We start from the raw sequence: 25,739 nt of genomic DNA, 5'->3' as shown, positions 1-25,739 counted from the left end.
GTAGCTGGGACTATAGGCTCGTGCCACCACACCCCACTAATTTTCAAATTTTTTTGTACAGACAGGGTCTTGCTATGTTGCTGAGGCTGGTCTCGAACTCCTGGTCTCAAGTGATCCTCTCACCTCAGCCTCTAAAAGTGCTGGGATTATAGGCGTGAGCCACCACACCTGGCTGAGTTCAGACTTTTAAAAATTATTATTTTTTGTTTTTATGAGACACACTGTTGCTTTGTTGTGCAAGCTGGAGTGCAGTGGCACGATCATAGCTACTGAAGCCCTAAACTCTGGGTTCAACCAATCCTCATGCTTCAGCCTTCCAAGTGCTGCAATTACAGGTGTGAGCCACCACACCAAGCTCTACCCTACCATATTTAATGAGAGTAAGCTGTCACATGGTTAAACCATAATTTACTCTGCCAAATCTTTAGCTTTAGTATACTCAGGCTGTTCTTCTCCTTTTGCAATAAACAAGGCTATAAAGTAGAGCAATGATTCTCAAGGGAGAGAAAACAGTTTTCTGCAATCACTCCATTTACCCCAAAGATTCAGCCTAATCCTTGTTTTTGGATTTTGAGTTACACTGCCAATTTGTCTTCCAGAAAAGTTATAACAATATCTAAACAACACTGGGACCACTATTAATTATTCTGCTGTTTCTGGAATAATCATTTATATACTTGTCTTTCCCTCCTTCTTGCCTATATATAACTAAGAACTGAATCTAAAGTTGCAAAGTATTGCATATAAAGTTTGTTGACTCTATCCCATTCTAACTGCAGTACATGGTTTGCTGAACCCACATGTCAACTGATAAAAAAAAGTCAGTACAACATACACACATTTGCTTGCTTTGTCAGTTGAGAGGGCCTAGAAGCAGTAACATACAGTAGCAATAAGCACACCTAGCATCTAAATCTTGGTATCTAATACCATTTGCTAATAAATGGAGCCCATCCTCTTGCGTGAAACACTTGATTGCAGGACTAGGATAAAGGATGATAAGTACACAAGACAAACTTGGAACATCTTGTGGTGCCAAAAAATAAGGAAGTATTTCCCTTTGTTCCCACCACAAAGAAAACCTATTTTGATGGCGGTATATCATAGGGCATAGGAGCCACCTAGCTGCAGCAATCTGAAAAAAGAAATAAATCCGGTAGTACAGGGTTATAACCTAAAGAATAAAAGAAATATCCATTAGTCTATACTTACATAAATGGAGGAGAAGAGACAATCTCTCATGCAGAAGAATTCTGAATAACTTATGTAGATACCCTACCCTCAAGGAGTATACTTGACTCCACACTACTTAAATGTGGGCTATGCAAGTGACTTCCTTTGGAAGAGTACAGTACAATATGGAAAGGAGGGGAAGAGTAACTTTACAGTGGAGAAATCCAACAAACATGACCTCAACCAAATGATCAAGGTCAACATCAACAGTGATGTCATGCTGATAGCATGTGCATGTACCCTAGGTACGATGTCATGAAAATAGCACTTTATGTTCTATCTCCTTGAAACTCATAACTTTATGAGAAAATCATCTGACTAATCCCACTAGAGGGACATTCTACAAAATACCTGAGCAGTATTCCTTAAACTGTCAAAGTCATCAAAAACAAGGAGAGTCTAATAAACTGTTAACAGTCAAGAGGAACCTAAGAAAACATGAGGACTAAATGTAATGTTCTATACTGGATGGGATCCTGGAGCAGAAAAAGGATACTAGATAAAGACTGAGGAAATGTGAATAATGTTTGGATTTTGGTTAATATATCAATATTGGGTCATTAATTGTAACAAATGTACCATACTAATGTAAGATGTTAATAATAATAGAGTAACAGGGTATATGGGGATACCCTGTACGGTTTTCACAATATTTCTGTAAATCTAAAACTGTTCTTAAAAATAAACCTTACTTAAGAAAAAAAAAAGGCATTACCTCTTTATTCTATAAAATGGAAATTTAGACTTAGGTTAAGTCACTCAATTTCACATACTAGTACTTATTAAGGTACTCCATAAAATGCTGGACTAAATTTTTAGAATAAAACTAATGAAATAAATGTTGTGGATATGTGCCCATGAGTATCAAAGTTAGGCTCTGTTCATGTGACTGATCTGTAGGTGATTTCTTTCTTAGCCCCAATTATGAAGTTCTTTGAGTATACATGATAAAGGAATGGTGAGGTTCTGTTACTTTTTAAAATTTTAAGGCTCTCCTAAAATAGTTTGTGCAGACAAAAATCTAAGGAAATAGCATTTGTGCTGTTTTCTTCTCCCCAGCTTGGTTTTAAAAGTCATCCATTTGTTCAAATCAGTCATACCACATTCTGTAATCTTTCTGGATGACTATTTTTATACCTTACTGTGAGAATTGGCCCACTGGGTAACTTCTCAGGATTAACAAGGTACTGGGAACTGGAGGAAACCCTTTGAATACACACCCTTTGTAAACTTAAGTTGAAAAATAGAAAGCTAAGAATGGCAGGAAGAAAAAGAAACTACCCAAACAAAGAAAATGCAGTGGAAGGCTGCCATGAGAAATAACCAGCATAGAGAAGGTTATTATTTCAAAAGTAGCTTGTTGCCCAAAGAAAAAGTTAGTTCCTATTAAGACTAATTTGGAATGTTATAAATGCTTTATTAAAAGCCATCATGTAATACTTAAGAAAACAGAATACAACAACACCAAAACCTCATTCCAATACATATCACATCCTATCTTTACAATACATTTCACAGGAATAACAATCTTATTGGTTATATTTTCTTTTTTAAAAGTCAGCTACAGCTTATCAGAAGTGATTTTAAAGACTTGATTTTTAAAAGACAGGATAAAAACTCTAAAGGACAGTTGAACTGAAGGAGTGCGATGCTAAAAATACATAAATGAGGACTGAAAACTCTGAGGCAAAATTATTCTCTCTCAATTACATGTCACCCTTGTCATTTCTAATTTCATTTCATACGTTTGGAAGTAGAAATGATTAAGTGAACAAAATAAAGAATGAGGGTAAGATTATTAAGCCTATGAAAACAGATGTTCATATGTTTGGGGAAGACCAAGATGGTCCTACAAAAATCTGCAAAATATGGAAATTTTCTTTCAATTGGTTATGTTATATCTCATAGCATTTCAAATTAGATAGAGCCAAAAAATGTGATAAAGAAAAACAATGACATCACTTTATCCCTCAATAGCTTTGTCTATTAAAATCAAATAATATATACATCTTCAGGAATGCCTCACAAGAATTCTGACAAAATAAAAAGAAGGTATGTATAGTATTCTTAGCCTCAGACTTAATAAGCAGACTTACGGGTTACCACAAATTCTCTGACACTGCATGCAAAGTTTTGTGTGCATTTTCTAAGAGTGTTTAGGGCTTTTAACAGATTCACTAGAATGTTAAACTCCATGAGGGCAGAGATTTCTGTTTTGTTCACATGTATCTCTAGCACAGAGAAGAGTGCCTGACACACAGCAGGCACTCAGTGAATACTTGTTGAATAAATTAATTACTGAGGGGATAGCCACTTATCTAAAAGAAATTTCCTATTGCCAAATGCACTTTCACAGACTTAAAAGTAATAATTATTTAAGTGGCAATAATATGTAGATCTATCTTAGTCACCCTTTGAGGTAGGTACTATTTTCCCCCATTTGACAAATGAGGAAAAAAGTCAAATCACTTGGCTAGAAAGTGGGGAGCTGGGCCTGAAGCCCAACTGGTCTGGATTTCTAACTAACATTCTTTACTCAAATGAATATACTGTAAAAGTGAAAACATATTCTTATCATTTTTAAAATATATTTTTTAAAAAAAGCTTTTCTGGATTCTTATAACTGAAATTGACATGACACGGACTTTGAAGATAAGCTTTTCCTTTTTATTCATATTAGAGTGCTTCCTTGGATGAAGGTTGTTCAGTATTTATGAAAAATCAGAAATAAATAAGGCCCTAATAACATGTAGAGAGAAATATATGATGCTCTTGAACATTAAAAAATGTAAATAAAATCTCAACATGTGGCTCTTCTGTAAGTTAGTCAAAGAAAAGGCATTTTCCGGCCGGGCGCGGTGGCTCACGCCTGTAATCCTAGCACTCTGGGAGGCCGAAGCGGGCGGATTGCTCAAGGTCAGGAGTTCAAAACCAGCCTGAGCGAGACCCCGTCTCTACCATAAAAATAGAAAGAAATTAATTGGCCAACTAATATATATAATATAAAAATCAGCCGGGCAAGGTGGTGCATGCCTGTAGTCCCAGCTACTCGGGAGGCTGAGGCAGGAGGATTGCTTGAGCCCAGGAGTTTGAGGTTGCTGCGAGCTAGGCTGATGCCACGGCACTAACTCTAGCCTAGGCAAGAAAGCGAGACTCTGTCTCAAAAAAAAAAAAAAAAAAAAAAGAAAAGGCATTTTCCCTAGATACTAGGGGACCCTCAACATGTATCTTAATTTCAGATCTGAAAAAAAAAATTCTTCTAAATATTCTGGGTTTTATTCTTTGATTAGGGCTGACCACTAGGACAGATGTATTTTTAGACAACAATATCTTAGCCTCTCACAGAACCTTTACTGAGTTGTGGTTAATAGCATGTTCTGAGACCTTGTTTATAAAAAAAACAAACTGCTACAGAAACCTTATACTTCATGGTGGTGAGGAAACATCCTACCACATAATGCAGTATCATCATAAAAAATGGTTTTTCTTAAAAAATAATAAATATTTTTCCCCATGAAATATGATCCAATTTCTATTTTTGCTTTGGCCTCCAGGAAGCTCAGAATCAAATCTGCAGCTCAACCTTACACAACATAGGATCTCATAGCCTGTATGTCTGTGTATTATCTTCCTGTTTACCTCTATTTTCTAAATCCATTTCTTATGTACATTTTTCTATTTTGTTGAATTATAAATATTCTAATAAGATACTACACTACTTCAGTAATATGAAGTATAGTGTTTATACCTCATATGAGGTGTAATATGAGGCTATAAGCTAAAACAAATTAAAGACCCTCAAGTCATTTTTACTGTCAAATCAACAAGGATTTAACAAATAAATATCTGATTTATAGGCTCATTTAACACTGACAACACAAAAACATCTGTATCTTAAATTTAGCTTTCAAGAATACATGTGTACCCACGCAAACACATTTTTACTTATCCCTATGTGACTAGCAACATTGTTCTTCAAGTCAATATTTTCCTTACAACTAGGAACCATGGGATCTCTGTCCTGCAAAGCTGTTCTTCCACACCAATGCGATAGCAGGGATTTTAATAAAAACTGGATTTGTGACTAGATACTGCTTTGTATATTTATCTTGGTGATTTGTTCTTGGAGGCAAAAACTATAATTACACTAAAACTCCTACTGATTAACAAAATAATTCAAAAGCTGCACCAAAAAGAGACAGAAATTGATCTCTATATATTTAAATAAATAAACTATTGTATTGGTGTTCAGTAATTAATGTCTTAAATTTTCCATTCCAAAGCTCCAAGACATCAAACAGAGCAGATGAATTAGATATCCAAGAACACGGAGGTAAATGAAAGCATTTCAATCTGGCCACAGAGGCTAGAGTTGAACTTCTAACAAAGAATGGAGAAGATACAATTTCGGTATTCTGTTTTGATCACAATGTAATGAACAGAACACAAACTGAAGGGCTGGGAAGGTATGTCTATGAATACAGCATCTCCCACTTACCAGTCTGTGTGACCTTGGGCAAGTCACTCTAATAATCTGAATCTTAATATCCCTGTCTATAAAATCTATGTAATCTATAGCTCACAGAGTTTATACTACATGGAAAGGAGGTGGCATAAGGCCTAGTATATCAGTGGTAGCTTTTTCTCATCAAATTTGAGATTTATGATGCTGGCACATTTCCAACCTTGGGAAAGAAGCCAAGGGACAAAATGTGTACTTGGCAGGTTTTCATGTTTGGGAACTAGTGTCCTGTGGGGGATCTGCAATTAGACAGTATGCAATTCAGAAATCTATTATATGTTATCAACATCATAATTCATTTTAACCAAATGAAATTACAAAGAAGACAGAGCTCTTCCATTTCAAGAAAGTCAAATAATTACAACTCCAAATAACTCCTCTCATTTACTTTTTTTCTTTTCCTTGCCCAATAAAGAAAACAACTTACCCCAAATATGCAAAACAAAAACACAACCATGCATTGTAATCAGTGAACTGCCACAGAATCTTTATTAAAGAAATCAAACTTAGTATGCTGGCTCTAAAAATGTTTGCCAAGTAAGTACCTCTAATTTTATTGTATACTTTAAAACAGTATTGGTTGAATGGCTATATAAGTATCAGATTCAATCTATAGCATATAATGTAATAAAAAAGATGACTTTCTCAGAAAAGATGGCTTTCTAATAAAACCATGTACAGCTATCACATTGTTTCAATCCAAATATGGCATTATAGTGCCATTCTAAAAATAAATCTAAGTCCCATGTGATATGCAGCACTTTAGCTATGTTCATTTCCTTTTAGGGCTCAAGTTTCCCACAGGAAAATTATTCAATGTTTGGCAAAACTGTCCCAAATCATGTATGGATAAGGCATAAATGCTAACTGTACTGTCAATTTCTCCCTGTTTGCTATTGTTGATTCTTCTTCACAGCAATCCACCAGGGAGAGGCCCAAGAAGCAGGAAATACTCAAGGATTGTTACCTGACAAAGTGAACATAAAAAGTATCATTTTGAGTAAAAAGGTGGTGATAGTCAGAGGAAGGAGGTAATTTATGGGTTAGCTAAATCAGAACACATGAAATTATTATATGTAAAGTCATATTCTAAACAAATGTTTCTGATAACTGTGAGAACATCCAAATACTTAATTCAATTGTATTATTTATATTATTAAGTAAACTGCATATTAAATGCTCTCTCAGTATAGCTTAATAGATTGTATTGTTTGACTTGGATTATTATTTGCTTAAATATTTTGTAAAATATTATATGCTAAGAATAAAACCTTCTTGTCCAGGTGTGGTGGCTCATGCCTGCAATCCTAGCGCTCTGGGAAGCTGAGGCGGGAGGATTGCTTGAGCTCAGGAGTTCGAGACCACCCTGAGCAAGAGTGAGACCCCGTCTCTACTTAAAACAGAAAAAATTAGCCGGGTATGGTGGCACGTGCCTATAGTCACAGCTACCTGGGAGGCTGAGGCAGGAGGATCACTTGAGCCCAGGAATTTGAGGTTGCTATTAGCTAGGCTGACGCCACGGCACTCTAGCTGAGGCAAGAGAGTGAGATTCTATTTCAAAAAAAGAGAATAAAACCTTCTCAAAATCACCCACTAATAATACACAACACACACAAACAATCAAGTCCTATATTCTTGAAGTTGTATTTTTACATACACAAATCAATTAAATTGTTATTTACAAGAAAATGCTTATGAATGTTTCAAAATGCTTAACAGATACTCAGTTTTACTTTGAAAAGTTAGTTTCTTCTGAAAATAACAAGTCTTAAGTCAGAAACTTAAGTGTGCCTACTGAGTAGCAAAAATATAGAGAGCAGCTAAAATGGCTAGATATATTAAAACATAACTTTCAAATTCTATGGAGGTTTCTTGCTCTTATAACAAATGAAAATCTGTGTTTAAATGATACAGGTCACAAAACATTTCCGTCAGTGAACTGCTGAACTGCATTCAGAATATACATATTCACAGGCTATAGGTATATATTCTAGGTTTCAACATTTACTTTATTTATTTTTATACAGCCTTCAGGCAAAAATGTTTTCTTGAGCCCAAACAGGTAAGAAATATCATGTTTAAGATTTAAATTTTTCTACCAAAGAATTAATCTTAAGAAATAATTATCAAGAAATATTGAAATAGTTAAAAGCTATCTTATTTCATCATTAATGTATAATGCTATAAGTAAATCAGATCTTTTTCTATTAACCTAAAATCTTAAAACTTATTGGTACACAGGAAATAATCCCAACCAACATCTATCAGTACCTATGCAGTAAAGCCTAAAGGACTCTCCTAGAATTAAACTTTTTATATTTCTTTTGATTTAAAATTCTTAGGAAATAGCAACTTTAAAGGTTTATATATACAACCTATGATCTTCAATTTTATTTAAGCAAAAACTTCACCCTTCTATCTCACTAGCAGTATGAATCCTATGAAGTGCCAATGAAGGCATTCTATAACAGAACTACTTTTTTTTTTTTTAACTCTCTGTAACAAACATTTCTGAGGGTTGTTACCAATGATAAAAAGAACTTTTTAACTAATTAAGATTTATCAAACCTCAATTTGTTTGGCTGAAAGTAGCAATGGAAAGACTTTTTACTTATTTTATATAACACAAAGCAAAACGTGAACACTTGTTTCCTTTTTTCCCCAAATCTGCTGGAAACTCCTATTTTCTAAACACTTGACAAATCTCAAATAATCCTTTGGACTTATTCTGGTGGCATGATTGAGTCCAAGGGAGGTCTAAGACCTAGATTTAGTCCCAGTTCTGCAACTAATTAATTTTGTTACTACTCTGGGTCCCCTTTCTTCCATTTCTGACAGCGGGAGTCCAGATTATGACCCCTAAGGAATCTTCTAGTTCTGTTACTTTAGGGTTCTACATTTATATCATTCATCTACTCAAAAATCTCAAGTCTATCTCCAATTCCTAATTAGAACAAAATCCCTTAGCTATTTACTCCAGATTAGTGTATCAGCAGTTTATCTTTCTGGCCTTATTCTCCATCATACCTCAAATTAAAACTTCTTTAAAACAAATTAAAGCTCCAACCATGCTATCCTATTTCCATGGAAGACAGCAGCACCAGCTAACATGTACTAAGTGCTTACTGCATGCCAAGAACTGTGCTAAGAGCTTCACATGCATTAGAGTTCATTTAATCCTCACAGTACTTAAAAGAGACAGTGTTATTAATTAAGACAACTGACATTAAGAGTGATTATATACTTTGCCCCAGGCCTCACAGCTACAGGATTAGGATTCAAACCCAGGTCTGTCTGTCTCACAAACACATAGTTTTAATCACTACACATTACATGGTCTCTTTATTCTTTAAGTATACAAATGGCCCCTTTCCATTAGGACTTTGAAGATTAAAATATCATCTGCCAAACTTTTATTTTCCTAAGACCAACTTATTTTTAAAGTTCAATTATAATAAAGTGACCCCTCTTTACCACTTCAACCTCAAATTTCCTTTCCGCCTCTAAATTATTAAATCTTTCATTGTTAGCTCCAATGATTTTTTCCTTGATGAACAATCTAAATATTGTATGTCTATCAAACATACTATAAAAGCAGGACAAAAATATATAAAACATCAGTTTGAAAGAACTTAAGCAAATCAAGGCAGGACTTGAGGGATTTACAACCCCTGAGAGAAGGAAGCACACCAGCCCACTCCGTTTACCCAAGGCTTTTCTGAGGGTACGTGCCTGTTTGCAGGCCCTGGAAGTCATTGGGAGATTCTGACTTCTGTGTGATAAAGAAATAATAGCAGCCATCTTTTATTGAGTTTCTACGATGCCACCAAGCACAATTCTATACACTTTAGATGTGACAGTATCTAATTGTCACAATAATTCTTATGGGAGGGTATTAACCCATTTTCTGTTCACCACCTTCCTCTTTATCTCAGAGGAAAAAAATGGTTGAAGAGTATGAAGTAATTACAGTAACAACTTAAAGAGCCTTACTGTTTATTAATGTAACATGAATCTGATCTTGAACTACTGCTATGTTGGAGTCATCTTCAAAGATGAGGATTCTTCTGAAATTGAGACAGATTAAGATTACCTAATTAATTGCCAGAACTAGGATCTAAATTTTAACCTTATTTCCAGTGCTCTATAGACTGCAACACATAATCCTCCATGCAATGATGTTAGCAATACGTAATGTTAAGGTAACGTAAGCAGGAATGGGTTTGATTCCTACAAATATAATGTCATAAAGGAGAACTTTCAAATATGAAAAAGGCTTAAGTCAGATTCTCCTCCCTAGGGGCCAATGAAGACAGAGACCCACAAATGGCCTTTCTAAAAAAAAAATTTTTTTTTTTTGGTCTAGCTATAAATAAATGGCTTTGGCAGTGGAGCTTACACCTCATTTTCTGGAAGAAATTTCAGAAATAAATCATGTTGTAACTTTAGCTTTCTCCCCAAAATGCTGTCTTACCAATTCAATAAGTATTTGTTGAAAGATGATAGAATTTAAAATTTTATTTTAAAAAGACTATTACTTTTGTATTTTGTTCAAAGCCAATACAGCCCTTTTGTAGCAAGGCAATAAATCTTTCATTAAGTGACTATAGTCATGGTAACTGAACAATAAAGATATACTTTGCAAAGGGCTTTCTCATGTTATATATGTTGTGTTTGATAATTTGTAGATCACCTTATTAGGGTCTTTTGTCTATTGATCCTTTGGGTTTCTTTAATTCTGTCTAGCTGGGTACTTTATGGTAATCTCATTCAAGGAATAGGGTACAGTGAGGAGGGGAATCAGACCTACAGAAATCCTACTCTATCCAGAGCCTAGCCCATCTCATATACCACCTTCTAAGGAAACCTATCTACCATCATGTACCTCCTTACCCATGAAGATTACATAGCACTTTTCATTCCTCTAATGATCTCATAATGCCAGGCCTTGTATAATTTGTGTGCCAGGACACACACACATTCATTATATATATACATACACACACGTGTATTTGTTTTAATATATTCCTTGTCATGATTTTAAAAAGCACGCTTTCCAGTACCAGCTGTCTTCTTAGTAAAAGCCAAAGTGACAAAATCTGAAAAGATTCAAACAGATACCTATGAGGAGTAGTGATATACATTAGGAACCACTTAATAGGCCCAACATTCTGGGGTCTTACAGCTCCAAAATTCTGTTCCCACAATTGTAAAAATAATATTGACTTTGCCTATATTTCTAGGAGGATGAAATGACATGATGAATAGGAAACTGCTCTTTAAAGAGCTACGGGTAATATAGTGCTATTATGCCCTCACTTCCTATTTCAATAATATTTTCAAAACCTATGTGTCCTCCTGGTTTCCCTTTACTTCTGCTAAAATTTGTTTGCCTTTCTCTAAATGTGGGGTATCCTTTTCATAAAAACTAAGGCACTCACACAGTTGCAGAGGTCAAACAGTACAAAGCTTATAATGAAATAAACATCACTCCTAACACTCTGCTCCTTAGAGGCAACCATTCCATCTCTCTCTTTTAGCTGCCTGTTTATTCTTCATATCTTTGAATAAAATTGCAATTTTCTTGGTTTTTCCACGTTAGATATTAGCTTCGGACTTTATGGTACAGAATTACCATGATTAACACATATCACACCCACCTCACAAATACTTCTCCAATCCTCATCCTCTCATCATAGTTTTGCTACCATTTTTGGTTAAATGTGTACCACAGAGTATATTATGACTTGATTTCCTTCACCTATTTTTTCCTGAAGTTATTAATTACCTACTTTTTTCTTTTCCTCGGTTTTCTTTTTATCTATCATCAACTCTTCCCTTAAAAGTCTGGCAAAACTGTAAATTCCTCTCATCATGATCAATTGTTTTTTCCTAGAAACATACCTCCCAGTGCATTCCTTCTCCTTGCTCCAAATTAGATGAGCTGCTCTCTAGGTCTCCTGCACAGCTGTCTTCCTAGGGCTTTCCTTCCTGTGGGAATTCCCTTCACCATTCTCCTGTGTTGGAGACCCTGTTTCCTGGATCCTGTATCTTCCTCTTTCCTGGTTTCCTCCCTCATTCTGGAAAAGCATATCCTTCAGTAACTACCTAAGAAAGTATGTAAGGCAGGTGAATATTCTGAGACCCTGTATATCTCAAAATGCGTTTATTTTACCCTTGCACTTGAATGATAGCTTGGGTATAAATTTGAGAGTGGGAAATGACTCTTCCTGAAAACTTTGAAGTTATTCCCTGTTGTTTTCTAGCTTCATTCAATGTGGCAGAAAGTCCAACACTACTCAGAACCCTATACTTTGTATGTTTCTACTCTCCCACCCATCCCACAGAACAAGAAAACTTTGAGGATTTTTCTTTATCTCCAGTATTTTGAAATTTTATAATGATTTGTCATAGTGTGAGTCTTTTTATTATAATGAATTGGGTCTTTTCATTATGGAAACTCATACCTTTCAGTTCTGGAAAATTTTCTTAAGATATTTGAGAATTTCCTACTTTCTTTTCCTCTATTCTGCTTCTGAAAATCATATTAGATATTGGGCTTCTTTGATAGAGGCTCTAATTGTCTTTCTTTGCATCTACTATTTTCCATCTCTGTCTGTTGTTTCAATATCTGGCCTACTTTATTTTCTAGCTTTCTCATTGATTTTAAAATGTCTTATTATACTTTACATATTAGGAGCTCTTTCTTATTCTCTTCCTGTTCATTTTTTATGGCACACTGTTCTCTCTTTTAATGGATATAAAAATCTCTGAGAATATTATTTATAGCTGGATTTTTTTTTTTTAATGTTCTCTTTAGAAACCTGCATTGTTTCTGTTTCCTCTGATTTCTGTTGTCTGTCTGACTGTTCAGGGCTCTGTATTTTATGGGAAAAGCTTTTCTCAAAAGTCCAGTAATCTCTGGCTGTCTGTTAATATTAAAAAAGAAGCTATAAAAAACTAATTGGAAGCTCTATGCATGAGTGGGATTTGTTGATTGATGAGCATCATCTTAAGGTCATTGGGAAGGGAATGTGGTGCTTTATTTTCAAGCTCTCAAATGGCAGTCCCCAGAATGGACTCCTCTTATCTCCTGTTTAGAACATTCTGGAAGTGTAGTGGGACAAAGGAGCTGATTACTTAATATATAGACTATCTCTTAACACCTGTTTTCAACAAAATACCCTAGTGCCATCCTCAGCTATGCCTGGCATCCAGAGTGTGTGTGGTTGAACTTCCCCCCAATTTCCTATCTTCTGCTGGGATGATAAAAAACCAGTTGCCAGCTTCGGCCAACTTGGAATAGGGATTAAGGTGGGATGGGGAAGAGGAGTGGGGGGTGATGGTGTCTAAATAAATGCTCCTTATATAAACAATCAATTACTCTGTTTTCATAAATTTGTTTCATACTACTCTACACTTGTAGATGTATCTTGAGAATGCAATTCCCAAATAGTTACTGGGTTCTATGGACAAATTAGGTTGCTTCTTTTTGTTCTTTCCCTTCTCTTGACTTCAGGACTCAGCTTGGTAGATTCTGCTAGTCAGTTACCACTTGTCCACTGGGTTTCTATATTCCAAAATTTTGTTGGCATCATTTATCTGCCATCTCTGCTCTCCTTCTCTTTGTCCAAATTTATTATATCTTTGCTATTTTTTATAGTGGAATTAACAGAAATATGCATATTCAATTTGCTGTATTAGCAGGAAGACTACCATATTTTTCAAGACAAAGTTTATATATACTGGTCAAGGTCATAAGCTTTAGAGTCAAAGAACTGGATTTGAATCATAACATTCATTACTATGTGTAACCTTGGAAGTTTCTTAACCTCAATAAATCTCCTCACCTGTAAAACAGGAAAATGAAGAACAGCTACCTGATTGTAGTGAAAATTAAATGGAGCCAGAAAGACTTGGATTTGAATCCCAGAGCTTCCACTTATAAGTGGTGTGACTCTGGCAACTCTAAATCTCAGTTTCCTCATCTGTATAATGGAGTTAATAATAGTCACTAGCTCATACGGTGTTGGAAGGATTAGATATGATAAAGTTTATAAAATTCTCCAGAAACACAGTGAGCCTCAATCAACATTCACATTGTTGCTCATGTTTCCTACATCTAGCATTACTTGTACATACATATGTGCGTACCACAGACATGGCCGAGTCAAGCCAAATTCCAACTCCTCTGCAAAAGCAACATGGTGTACCAGAAAAGGGAAATGAATTAGGAAGCAGGAAGTCTGAGTATTATCATAAATAGATGTGTGACCACCAAACTGGTTTCCTGTCTTTAAAATGACAGAATCAGATCACATGATTTCTAAGGTCCTTTCCAACTCAACCATGCCACCCCCCTCCCCCACTAGATACGACTTAACATTTTATATAGTTAATATCTCAGTCTTAATTATCTGATACTAATTTTTATAGGCATTTTCATATATCTTGCTTTTCCAACTAAGCACTACATTAAAATGGAGATAAGCTGCTTTCCTAAACTAATATAAAGGAATAAAGATGTGCTTTGAATAATAAATCATAAAATCAATGTGTTTTATGATAAAAGATAAGACCAGTGGTACAAAACCAACTTAAAGATAAATAATGAGTTGCAGACTTACAGATTACTAAGACTTGCAAGGAATCTGACTAAAAGGCAAGTAACGAAAGAAGTCAACTGAACTAAAGAAATATTGTAATATGCCAATTAGAAAGTAGGATGGCTAGTACTAGAAGTAGGGATGATTTCATCTATTATGATTCCAACGACAAGTCTCTCCCAATTGTGGAGACTAGACATCAAGCTTAGTCTGATACCAGTAATGTTCACATTACAGCATCATGATCTGATAGTCCATCCTCACCATGCAATCTTCTGAATGTAGTTTGGCTTCCCATAAAGATCTACCATTATGGAAAGACTGCTCCCTATAGCATTCATTTCTTATTTTAAATTAACAACATGACATTATGATTTTATACACCAGCATCATGTGATCTCACCCAAAGAAACAGACCCATTGGGTGTCCTATCAGGAGGCCTTGGTAAATTCTTCCAGATAAAGTTACCCTGTGAGGCCTTTTAGAAGACAAAAACAATCATGTAATTTTTCCACATGAAACACCTAAAGATTATAAAGTTCACAAGAAAGGGATGATACTTCTTTAGATCACTCTCTGAGGATCCCTCTCTGAGCTATACCATGTGGCACATAGTAGGGCTCACTAGATAAGTGCTTCTTAATTGCTTCTTAGACTTTCTCTAAAAGCCACTGGTCTTAAATAACAGAATTTTTAATACCCTATGGCAGTATCAAGGAAATACTTCCTCCTGCATACATGACCAATAGTGTGTTAGGAAAAGGATGAAAGGGAAGACTGAAAGGGAGACAAAACAAAACCACATAGTTACAACAGTTTCTTTCACCAAGGCTTTCTATAGCAACTCCTCCCTTGTGACTGATTTTACAGCCTCCCTTTCTCTGTATACAGAGCTAAGAAGATGTTAGCCAAAAACCTATTTCTTATCCATGCTGTAAGAAATTGGCAATTTGAAAGCATTGGCTGAAGCTCCTTGGGCCAAGGCAATAGGGTTTCCAGGAGTAAAAATACCTAGCATATATAAGACTCACATTCCCACATTAATCTCTTGGTACTATAAAAGGAGATATTACTAAAGTCTAGAATGGCCTACCTAGGCCAAATGGAAGGATGCTTACAAGGCTCTGGACTATCTTTTGAATATCACTGTCCTGTAATCACAAACAGAAGGGGGAAAGTTGGTGAATAGATGCAATAATTATTGAATTCATTTATTAATTCTATAAAGTTTGTTAAAACTTCTGCTCTGAGCCAGGTCCTGTTACATTTTGGGAATAAAAATACTGATACACTGTTCTTCACCTTTAGAATTTTTGTAGACAAGTGAAAGAAATGAAAGCAGTTTTATGTTGGATTTAAGGCTACTGTTATTTCAGAAAGATGGGGATTTATCCTGCCTCTCTACTCAGGTTGGGGATTGCTAAGTAGCATGGAGGAGTAATATAGCATTGAGCTTCAAAGATCTTAATGTGAGGGAACATGTTATGACGTATGGCTTCCTCACATGTAAAAGAGTGGCAAATACAAATAACAGAAATTATTTTTATTTGCAAAGCACTTCACAATTTACAAAGTACTTTCACAATCATTTTCTAATTCAATCCTCCACGTAACCCTATGAGGTATGAAGGGATCATTGTCTCCATTTATAGAAGAAATTAAGTGCTTAGAGAAGTGTCTTTCCCTAATTTACAAAACTTGTTAATTAGAAACTGAAATCTCCATTTTTGATTCTCAGTTCAAAGTTCATCCTTTTCATATCATGATGTCCTTTTGTCACTCAAATTTTGAAGAAAAGCCAAATGATTCATTTACACCCATAGAAATGTTTACAACATTTTCAAGGTATACAAAATAATATTCACACATTGACTGCCACACTAGGAAAAAAAAAGGTTTCCTTGGGACCACAGTGTTTTATTATGAAAATAGAATAAAAACTTCGAAAACAAAATAATCCTTTCTAATTTCATGAAAAATTTGTTATTTTTATTGTTTTCTTCAATAAAAAAGTAACATAAAAACTTGAAAACTAGTAATATAAAAAGTAATGTGAAAACTTGAAAAACAGTTCATAAGGGTAAAGTGTTTTTCTTGACCTATCAGGCTTAAGTGTAATTTAAAGGTAAACATAAATAGAAAAATGAAATTTATTGACTTCTATTTATTTAATCCACATTTTAAAAATTAAATTGTCAATATTAATCATAACAATAAGAACATCAATATGTAAGATTTTTATGAACCAACTGCAGGGTTTTGCCCAGGTTTTGCTTCACGAGGTCCCAGGCTCAAAACTAGCATGAGTTAAATACAACTCACATGGCAGTTAATTGTGTTAACAATATGGATATTTAACATAAATATAGTTTTGCTTGAACCTGAAATAAAGAAATCATGCAAAAATCAATACACAAAATGATTTGTGAAGACTTAAAAAATCTCCTACTGCTATGATTCTCTCATCCTTAAACTTCCCCAAATTTGCTCATTTAACAATAAATTCTGGTTTGCCAATAATTAATTTCACAAATTACTTATGATACAAAAACACATAGTCACTAAAATTAAGACACTTCCTACAAAGTCACTTGTGCAGATTTTTCAAACAAACTAAAAAGCTGAGGAAACCCTCTCAGAAACCACCCCACCACCTGGGAGCATGTAACCCTGTCAGCTTCATCTTTAAGTTCAAAGATGTATATTTATAGTACAAAAATTCAAGTTTTCCCAATCCTTAAAATACTGAGACTATTATTCAAGTAAAAAGGAAAAGCCATTATAAAAGGCTCAAAAGAATTTATCCAGCAATAAAGCCTAAAGAAAACTTTTTCCAAAATGAAATTTTGGGTAGGAGTCAACAGGTCCATGAAAAATACAAATATCCATTCTAGTTTAAGATAGTGCTCTCATTAAAGCAGAGCATGCTAGTCCATTTGTAATTGCATTTCCACTCTAGGAGGAAAAAACCCCCACATATTCACTGAAATCACTCTAAAAACACACAACTAATTTACAAATATAGTAATTATTTAGTAGTATAATCATATTTTAAAATTTACTATGAAATAATTTCAGCACAATCACCAAAAGCATATATTTCCTTTGATACCAGTCATATGCCATATAAAATCAAATGAGCTATTCTGCCAAAGCCAAGGTAATTGAATATAAAAACATACTTTTTTCTAATATGAACTAGTCAGATTTGTATTTAAACCAATCATCATCAAATGTCGCATTTAATATGCCAGGATGAAAAGATCAGTTAAACACAAACTCTCCCAACATATCACACAGAAAATGCCCTCAGCCACAGTCGTCCAGGTGCATCTCCTCTCCCCTAACACGAGCATAACACATATAATAAAAAGGCAGTATAGGCAGGGAATGTGAGAACAACAGAACTGATACCTAGAAGAAACCTTAGAGTTTATATAGCACAATAAAGACATGATCAACTGGAAAGATACTTGATATTAAGCAAGTATTGAATTGTATCAGTTGGGGGGAGGGGTTCTATATTTTTCTTTAAAATTGCTTTATCTACTTACTTTCTACATTAGTTTTGGGCTGAGACAATAATAGAGATTCTAATGTGAAAAAAATGCTTCTATTAAAATTCAAATTTGGTACTAGGAAAAGAATGTGAACATTTATTAACAAAAGATCTTATTAAAAGAGTTGTCAGCCAGGAGTGTGGCTCTCATGGCTCTTTCCTATAATCCAAGTACTTTGGTAGGTGGAGGGAGGAGGATTGCTTGAGGTCAAGAGTTCAAGACCAGTCTGAGCAACACAGGGAGACCCTATCTCTACAAAAAAAATTTTAAACATTAGCTGGGCATGGTGATGTGCACCTGTAGTCCTAGCTACTGCGGGGTAGTGAGCTATGATCGTGCTACTGCACTCCAACCTGGGTAAAGTGAAACTCTGTCTCAAAAAAAAAAGAGCTGTCTTTGCAGTCATTAAAAGACCAGCTTGATTAGCCATTATCAGAAAATTTAAAAAGATATTTTCTCTTTTCCATCCTCACAAGATGGAACCCTACTGGAAAAAAAAAATTTAATGAAAAGGGAAAACTTACTGATTTAACATCAATTTTATATAAAAATTAAGTCTTTAAGATTCCCCTACTTGTTGAAATAAAAATTCATAAGCAAACTGCAAATGTGAACAGGTTACATTCTCTAACATATATGAAAAATGATAAATTGTTTAAGATCTATACCACTTAAATAAAGGGGAAATGTGTACAATACAATTATTTTTCAGAATCCAGGAGAAAAGGCTGTCCACTTGAAATAGCAATTTAACAAATCCAATTCTATCATAACTTGCAATTTAAGTATGTGTTCTAAATTTTAAAACAGCTTAGAATCAAGTTTGCTAACATTAAATATAAAGAGCAAGCAAGCTTTTGGAAAGAACTCAGAATCTGAAGTTTGAATGTTTATATAATACTTGGTCACTTAAAATAAAAAAAGTTTAAATAGAGCACATTTGAGATTAAAATCAAGTTGATAATATAAAACCCAAAATCATAAGAACACTGCCCTTTATTTAAAAAGGGGAGTGGGGTTTCTAACATCATGATGGAAAACCAAAGCATATCTGCCTGTTTTATAAATATCCATGTCCTTTCTTGGATTCAGAAATCCACTTTAACCCATGTCCCTTGGGTTTCTTCCATCTTCCATCTCACTGAACACCACTGTCATATTCAGGTTACAACGTCTAGCCAAAGGCAGAGATCAAATAAGTCCCCTGTAGATTTCTAAAACATTAAAACCACTAGAAAAGTAGAGGAAATACTCTCATGCCTGGAGCTGCCAGAAATTTTGTCCTTTTTGAAAAATAAATCTCTTGCTATAAAGATAATCACTTTTACGAACAAAACATCACTACTACATACAAACGCAGGCCACTCTCAATAATAATTCTATAGAACAGTAATAAAAATCCTATAGATTCTGCTAGCACTATGGCAACAACAACAAAAAAGAAAAAAATTTATTAAATAACAGTATGCCAAAGGATTTTTTTCCACAAAGCAAACAGCAATAACAAAGACTTAGATTACAATTTCCCTTTCTCTTCTTCAAATGTGGATTCCTTAACACTAACTGAATGCTTTTCAAAAAGAACTAATTGCTACTATATTAGTTGATTCCATCTAGCCACACAGAAAATGTCTCACTTAACTCCCTTCTATTTTAAAAATAAATTAGTATACTACAATTTATTTTCTGAATCAGTTGCTTACGACTTATCTCCCTGATGTTCTAGTATTTCAAAAGTCTTTGGATAAAAACAGAAAACATTAAAGACATATTTTCATATATTTTCACTATTACAAAATTGATAGTCATCAGCCTATCATTTAATTATTTTTTAGTTGAAACACATTTTGCTGTAAAAAAGAAATCTAAATTCAAATATTCTCAATATACACATACATAAAGATATGGGTAAAAATACTGTAGCACGACCACTTCTATGTACACATTATCTTTAGATCTCTGAATCATGGCAAAAAAACTTGCTCAGTTTTTCATAAGTTGTATGATTTGATTGCATTTTTGCCTCATGGCTCATTATAAAATTCTAAAATAATGTTTAACTCTTCACATTATTCACCCTATTAAAGAATTATCTCAAGAGAATAAGACATAAAACCTCTGGCTTTCACAATGACAGTGTTGAAACTTGGAGTATAGTTATACTTTGGCATACATAAAAATTTTTTTTAAAACCTGTTAATTCATCACGATATTTCAATATTCCTGTTGAAAAAAATCAATTGCACATGAAGCTCAAATAGCTGGAAAAAACTCTGAAAGTGACAAGAAAATGATGACTTTTTAAAATGCTGACGCTTTTCACACTCAGGTTCCATCTTGCCAGCTGGAGAGAGGTGTTAGATATGGCTTTATTCATTTTAATTCTGAGAACTGTAGTCATTTCCATAACATTTCAAAAGTTGGAACCAAGACTAATTTATCTTCATGATCTTGATTTTTCTGATTGAAAAGCACTTTTAAAAATCATTTCTGTAAACTTAGAAGGTATTTGGATGGATCATTTGTTTGCTATTGCTTAGAGTCAAATTATTCTGTCCCAGATTTCCTAGTGAGCTAGGAACACTAAGAGATAAAAAAAGAAGAAAGAAAACCACACACAAAGTGACCCAATATCTGAGCCACTTCAGACATGACATCCATTAAGAGGGCCTTTTTTGCTCCTAACTGTGTAAGGGTCCTTGGCTGTGGTCTGACTTGCACAAGAAGTACACATGGCCCCTGAAAGGCGCATTAGTCCCCTTTGGAAGACGCTGTTGGAGAGACTATAAATGACACAGTTGCAGAAGCTGTTACTAATAGCCAGCCAGGTGGTTAAGAAGGATGCGAAGCGGTTGCTGTGGCCAGTGGAGCTCTCCAACAAGAAGTAGATGATATATGGCAACCAGAGGATGTAAAATACACTAGTGATTCGGAACAAGACCATCGCATAACGCTTATCGGGACAGGCCTGTACCTCCCCGGTTTCCCCACTTTGGCTGCTGAAGCGGGCTTGCCTCTCGCTGATTTCCTTTGTGTGCTGTTGGCAGATGCGGAAGATGTTGAAATAGGTGAAGCAGACAGTAAGGGCTGCTGGGGCATATAACATCATCACGATGAACAGGGTGAAATAGGGGTCGGTGTGCCAGGATTCCGCACACCACTGAAACACATCTCCATGATATCCAGGTTTGCCCCAGTGGAAAAAGGAAGGCAGGAAGACCAGGGTTGAATACAGCCAAACCAGGAAAATGCACAGGCGCAGTCTCCAGGGCGTAACCAGGGTATTATAGGTTAAAGGTCTGGTAATAGCAATGTATCTATCGATGCTGATACAGGCCAGAGAGGCCATGGAGACACTCTTCAGAACTGATACTATAAAACCAAATATCTGGCAAGTCAAGGACTCCTCTATTGGAAGAGGGTAGTGGAGGAGTGATAAAGAAGGGACCAGGCAGCTTACCCCAACAAAAAGGTCAGCATATGCCATAGTCTGGATAAAATAACTTGTAGTATGATGGTTCAACAAAGGTGCACAGTGAAATACAAAAATCACAATGATGTTGCCAGAAATAATCAATACAGTTAGAAAGACAATTATCAGCACTTCCAAAAGGCAAAAATTGACAGTTTCCAAATAGCCAAATGCCAAGAGGCAAAAGGGGTGGCTGCTCTGATTACCATCCAAGGTGGAGTTCATCTTGAGCCCAGTAATGATCTCTCACTTCATGCTGCCGCTTGGCTGCTGCCAACAGTTCAAAGGAGCAGCTGCTGTCATTGCGGTCAGCTTTGCATGTGTATAATAATGCCAGAGGAGCCTTAGTCCCCAAGCTCCCGATGCTGCTGCTCTGGTGCATTGCCTGCAGTGCAATTCCCCTTTAAATCCTTCTTGGAATAGGGAGAACCAGCAGCAGTTGTCTGGCCAGTCCCAGATGCGGCCATAGCGCCAGGTTCACCATACACATAGCACCAGGGGAGTAAGGCAAACTCTGGGGACAACGTCTTCAGGCCAAGTAAGAGTAGGGGAAAGGGGCAGAAGAGAAGGGAGGAAGATTAGGAGCTTCAGCAGGAGTTGTAATGAGTCTCCTCTGAATAGCTGATAGAAGAAAAGGAGAGAGCATTTTACATTTTGCATCCAATGCCCTAATCAAAGAACCTGGCTAGCTCAGACTAGCATCATCCTCCCACTCCACCCTTCCTGGTACCAGTATTAATGGCTACCCTCAGTAGCACCCCATATAACTGGTCCTTACTCTACAGATGAATAGCAGCAACATCAACCTTTCGAGATCAGCATAAAACAAAATCAACTGCAGTCAGATCAATCTATCCCCATTTCCTTTTATTTGAGTCTTTTAGGGTAGAAAAGTAATTTGCTTATAACATTTCTGAAAACATTTCACTACAATTACCACTAATAAAATTATCCACACTAAATTATTTTCTTCATCAATTCCAATGTAATATTTTGCCTCTTTAAAAACATTTCAACAGAATTTAAACGTTTACCTCAATTTCAGAATGTTACCTGTAATTCTGTATGCTGCAATCCGAACAAAAGCCACAATACATCCTTAACAGAAAGCCTGGCAAAGCAGGAATGTGCTTCAGCCCTGTGTACTGCAGAACTGAGACACGGAGGGAGGGGATAAAGAAGTAGGAGGGGAAACAGGGAGAAGAGGGGGCTTGAGAGAAGGAAGAAAGGGGGAGGGGAAAGAAAATGCATGTACAAGCACACTCTGACATCTTTAACAACTCATTAGAATGCATAGCCAGAGAAATGCTCCTCAATTTCCAGACTGCACAGTGGGGGGAATGACTTAGTATGCCTGCAGTACAGCATTTGAAAGCTGTTTCCTCGTCTGTCTGGAATCCCCCTTTTAGCAGATAAGCAGAATTTAGACAGCTAGCAAGAAGAACGGGTAGTAACCAGGACAGAATGTCAGGAATTAGACCGAAATACACTGCCAGATGGGGAATGGTGTGAGGAAATTCCTATTTTCTTGTGGCATTTTCCCAATGAACAAAGAGCAATATTAAAGAAAGGAAGTGTATTAACAGAGCATGGCAACTGAGAACCATAATTGAGCTGCACAAGAAGTTATAACTTGGAAGGCTAAAAATTCACCATTAATTTTCTCTCTCATGATTGTGGCTAATATTAAGAAACTTTAAAATCAGCTTTTCAAGGAGAAAAATAAAATACCACCAATTCTGAATACTGCAGAAACAGTACACACATAGAATAGAAAAATATTTAATATATTGTGCCTGTATTTGACACTATCCTATAGTTTTGAAACGTGATTTTTTGCTTCTAGCTTGCTGAGAAGCCATACACAGATATACAAAAGACAGAAAAGCTTTACCAAGTTCACTCAGGCTTGAAAATTACAGGAAGTTTCATGATACAAATTAGCCTTTGTATCTTAGAATACACAATCTTGTTTCTGCCTATTTAAAACAATGCAAACTGAGACTATATTATGGCTTTTCTGGGAATGTCATCAACAATGACAATTTTCAGCTAACTGGGAGTGGGGTGCTATGAAAATAGGTAGTAGTAGTATCTTTTACTCTGGGTATCTTTGAATTTTCAATTGATCCTTCTAAATAAAATTCTACACACCCAGCAGAGTAAAAGAAAATAAATGTTGGCATTTGATGGCATTCCAGAAGGTCTACACATGTGAGGAGACATATCTGATTCCAACTTTCACTTTTTACTCATTTTATACACATGCTTTCTTATTGCAGACAAATGGCCACCCATAACCAGAATTCAATGAATAACATTTCAAATCTGAAGCACTGTGCTTATTACACAAAGGCAAGAAACTCAAAAACCTATTTGGGCAAAAGCTTGACAACAATATTTGACAGGTCTTACCAGAAAACATGGCAAAGTGTGGCATAGGAAAAAGACCTATATCATTGAAGGAACACCCTAAATTCTTGCTCTAACATTACTTAGCTTCTCTTAGCCTTTGTTTCATCATTGTAAAATGAGTACAATACTCCTTATTTCACAGGGTTGTTGAAAAATAAAAACAGTGTATACAAAAGGCTTATGAACAGCTAGCAGATAGGAAGTATATAACTTTACTCACTTTCTGCTAATAAAACTAAAACAGCTTTCTTAAAGAGTCAGTGTTTTCCCACCAACAATGTTGCACTGCTTGAGGCTGGGTTCCTGAGTCCTAAAATGCCCTCTCTTACTGTGACTGCATAGTTAAAAGGCACACAACAGCTATCTGGATAAAAGCTGTCATGTATTACTCAAATACATTGAGGCTATGCATATGCAAAACAGTGAAGTACCCAGAAAGAAGAAATGATGATATGGCATCAATTATTCCCTCAATACAAATAATTTCTCTGCCTAGCTCTGAACTCACTCCTGAGCTTTCTTTTCCATCTACAATTTGCCTGCTAGTGACATATCTTCCTTATATCTGGATACCCAGTAGAGACTTCAACCACAGCACATACAAAATCAAATACATTTTCCCCATGAAATGTCTTTTTTTCCAACATTTTCCCAGGTGCTCCAGTATGAAACTAAGGTGTCAACTTGACCATTCTTCACTTTAATGCACTGTTTTTAGTCACCAAGTCCTGGGAATCTATTTCCATAATAGTTCTCAAATTCATATCCTCCTTTTTAATACTTGTTTCTAAAAAAGACCTTTTCAAATACTTAGATGAGAAATCCTTCATGTCATTTGCAGTACAGCAATATGTATTCTTTCTTTTATAGCTTTCATGCAACTTTATTGTAATTGTTTATAGTTAATTGCCTATTTTCCCCATTAGACTACAGACTTCAACAAACCAGTGAACAGATTTATTTCATTCAGGGGCATATCCACAAGGCCTAGTACAGGGCTGGCACAGAGCAGGCATTCAAAAGGTATTTTTGATTGAATAAACAATGAATGCCTAATAAAACAAAAGGAAATCTGCTTTTAGGTTGAAAGACCTTTCAAGTAAAACCCCAGTAAGATAACTGTTTAACTCACCTATAATTATTATTAAGTTAGGGCATTATTTTGAGTCAAAACCTGCCAATTACTAGTAATTTTAATACGGTCAAATCTATTATGTTTCCAGTCTTACAGTTCAGGAAGCCTTTAGAACACTCTAGACAGATATGACTTATAGAAACTCACTATAGGGGAAATAACTTGACAGAGATATGAGGACTTAAAAGTTATTTCACAAATAATAATTTAAAGGGACCTATTAAAGCAATTGCTATATGGAAGCAGATAATATACTTCTAATGTCCATTCACCACCTATTTTCTTATAAAACAAGATAGCAAGAGTACTCAGTTGTGGAAGAGTGGAATCATGGCCTATTTTGGGGTGGGGGTGAGAGGGGCAGGAAGGACTCAAACAGATTTTCCAGAATGTCAAACCTTACACAGGAAGATCAATGGCTTACTTCAGCAATCTCATTTGAGAAGAGGAAATGAATGGCCCCAGGTGCAGAACCTCATTTGAGTTCGTATAAGCTACTGGCAGAGCTGAAACTATAATATTACTCAAGCTTCCTAACTCCATGGCCAGTATTCTTTTTGCCAAACTGATCCCCTTTAATTGCTGGGTATCCATAGGCAAGTTCTCATGATTAATGTTATTCAATTATTCCTATTATCAAATCTACCAGAGAGAGATTTTTAATTTAAAAACAAAACAGGCCAGGCGCAGTGGCTCATGCCTGTAATCCTAGCACTCTGGAAGGGTGAGGCAAAGGACTGCTCAAGGTCAGGAGTTCAAAACTAGCTTGAGCAAGAGTGAGACTCTGTCTCTACA

At 35.6% G+C, this 25,739-nt stretch overlaps 2 protein-coding genes across 6 annotated transcripts in view; both read right to left on the bottom strand.

Annotated features, from left to right (window-relative positions):
* The window catches only part of RABGAP1 (RAB GTPase activating protein 1), a 155,861-nt gene that overhangs the window by 45,359 nt on the left and 84,763 nt on the right, over window positions 1-25,739 (bottom strand). The window lies entirely within an intron of this gene.
* Window positions 6,729-25,464, bottom strand: GPR21 (G protein-coupled receptor 21). Its single transcript, XM_012771847.3, has 2 exons — window positions 22,448-25,464; window positions 6,729-22,015 (listed from the first exon to the last, which is right to left on the bottom strand). Exon 2 carries the CDS (start codon window positions 21,617-21,619, stop codon window positions 20,567-20,569), a length of 1,053 nt encoding a protein of 350 aa, XP_012627301.1. The 5' UTR covers window positions 21,620-22,015; window positions 22,448-25,464; the 3' UTR covers window positions 6,729-20,566.

This window comes from Microcebus murinus, chromosome 12 (assembly GCF_040939455.1).
Source record: "Microcebus murinus isolate Inina chromosome 12, M.murinus_Inina_mat1.0, whole genome shotgun sequence".
In the NCBI taxonomy this organism is placed as follows: Eukaryota; Metazoa; Chordata; class Mammalia; order Primates; family Cheirogaleidae; genus Microcebus; species Microcebus murinus.
This window is presented reverse-complemented; position numbering and strand designations above follow the sequence as displayed.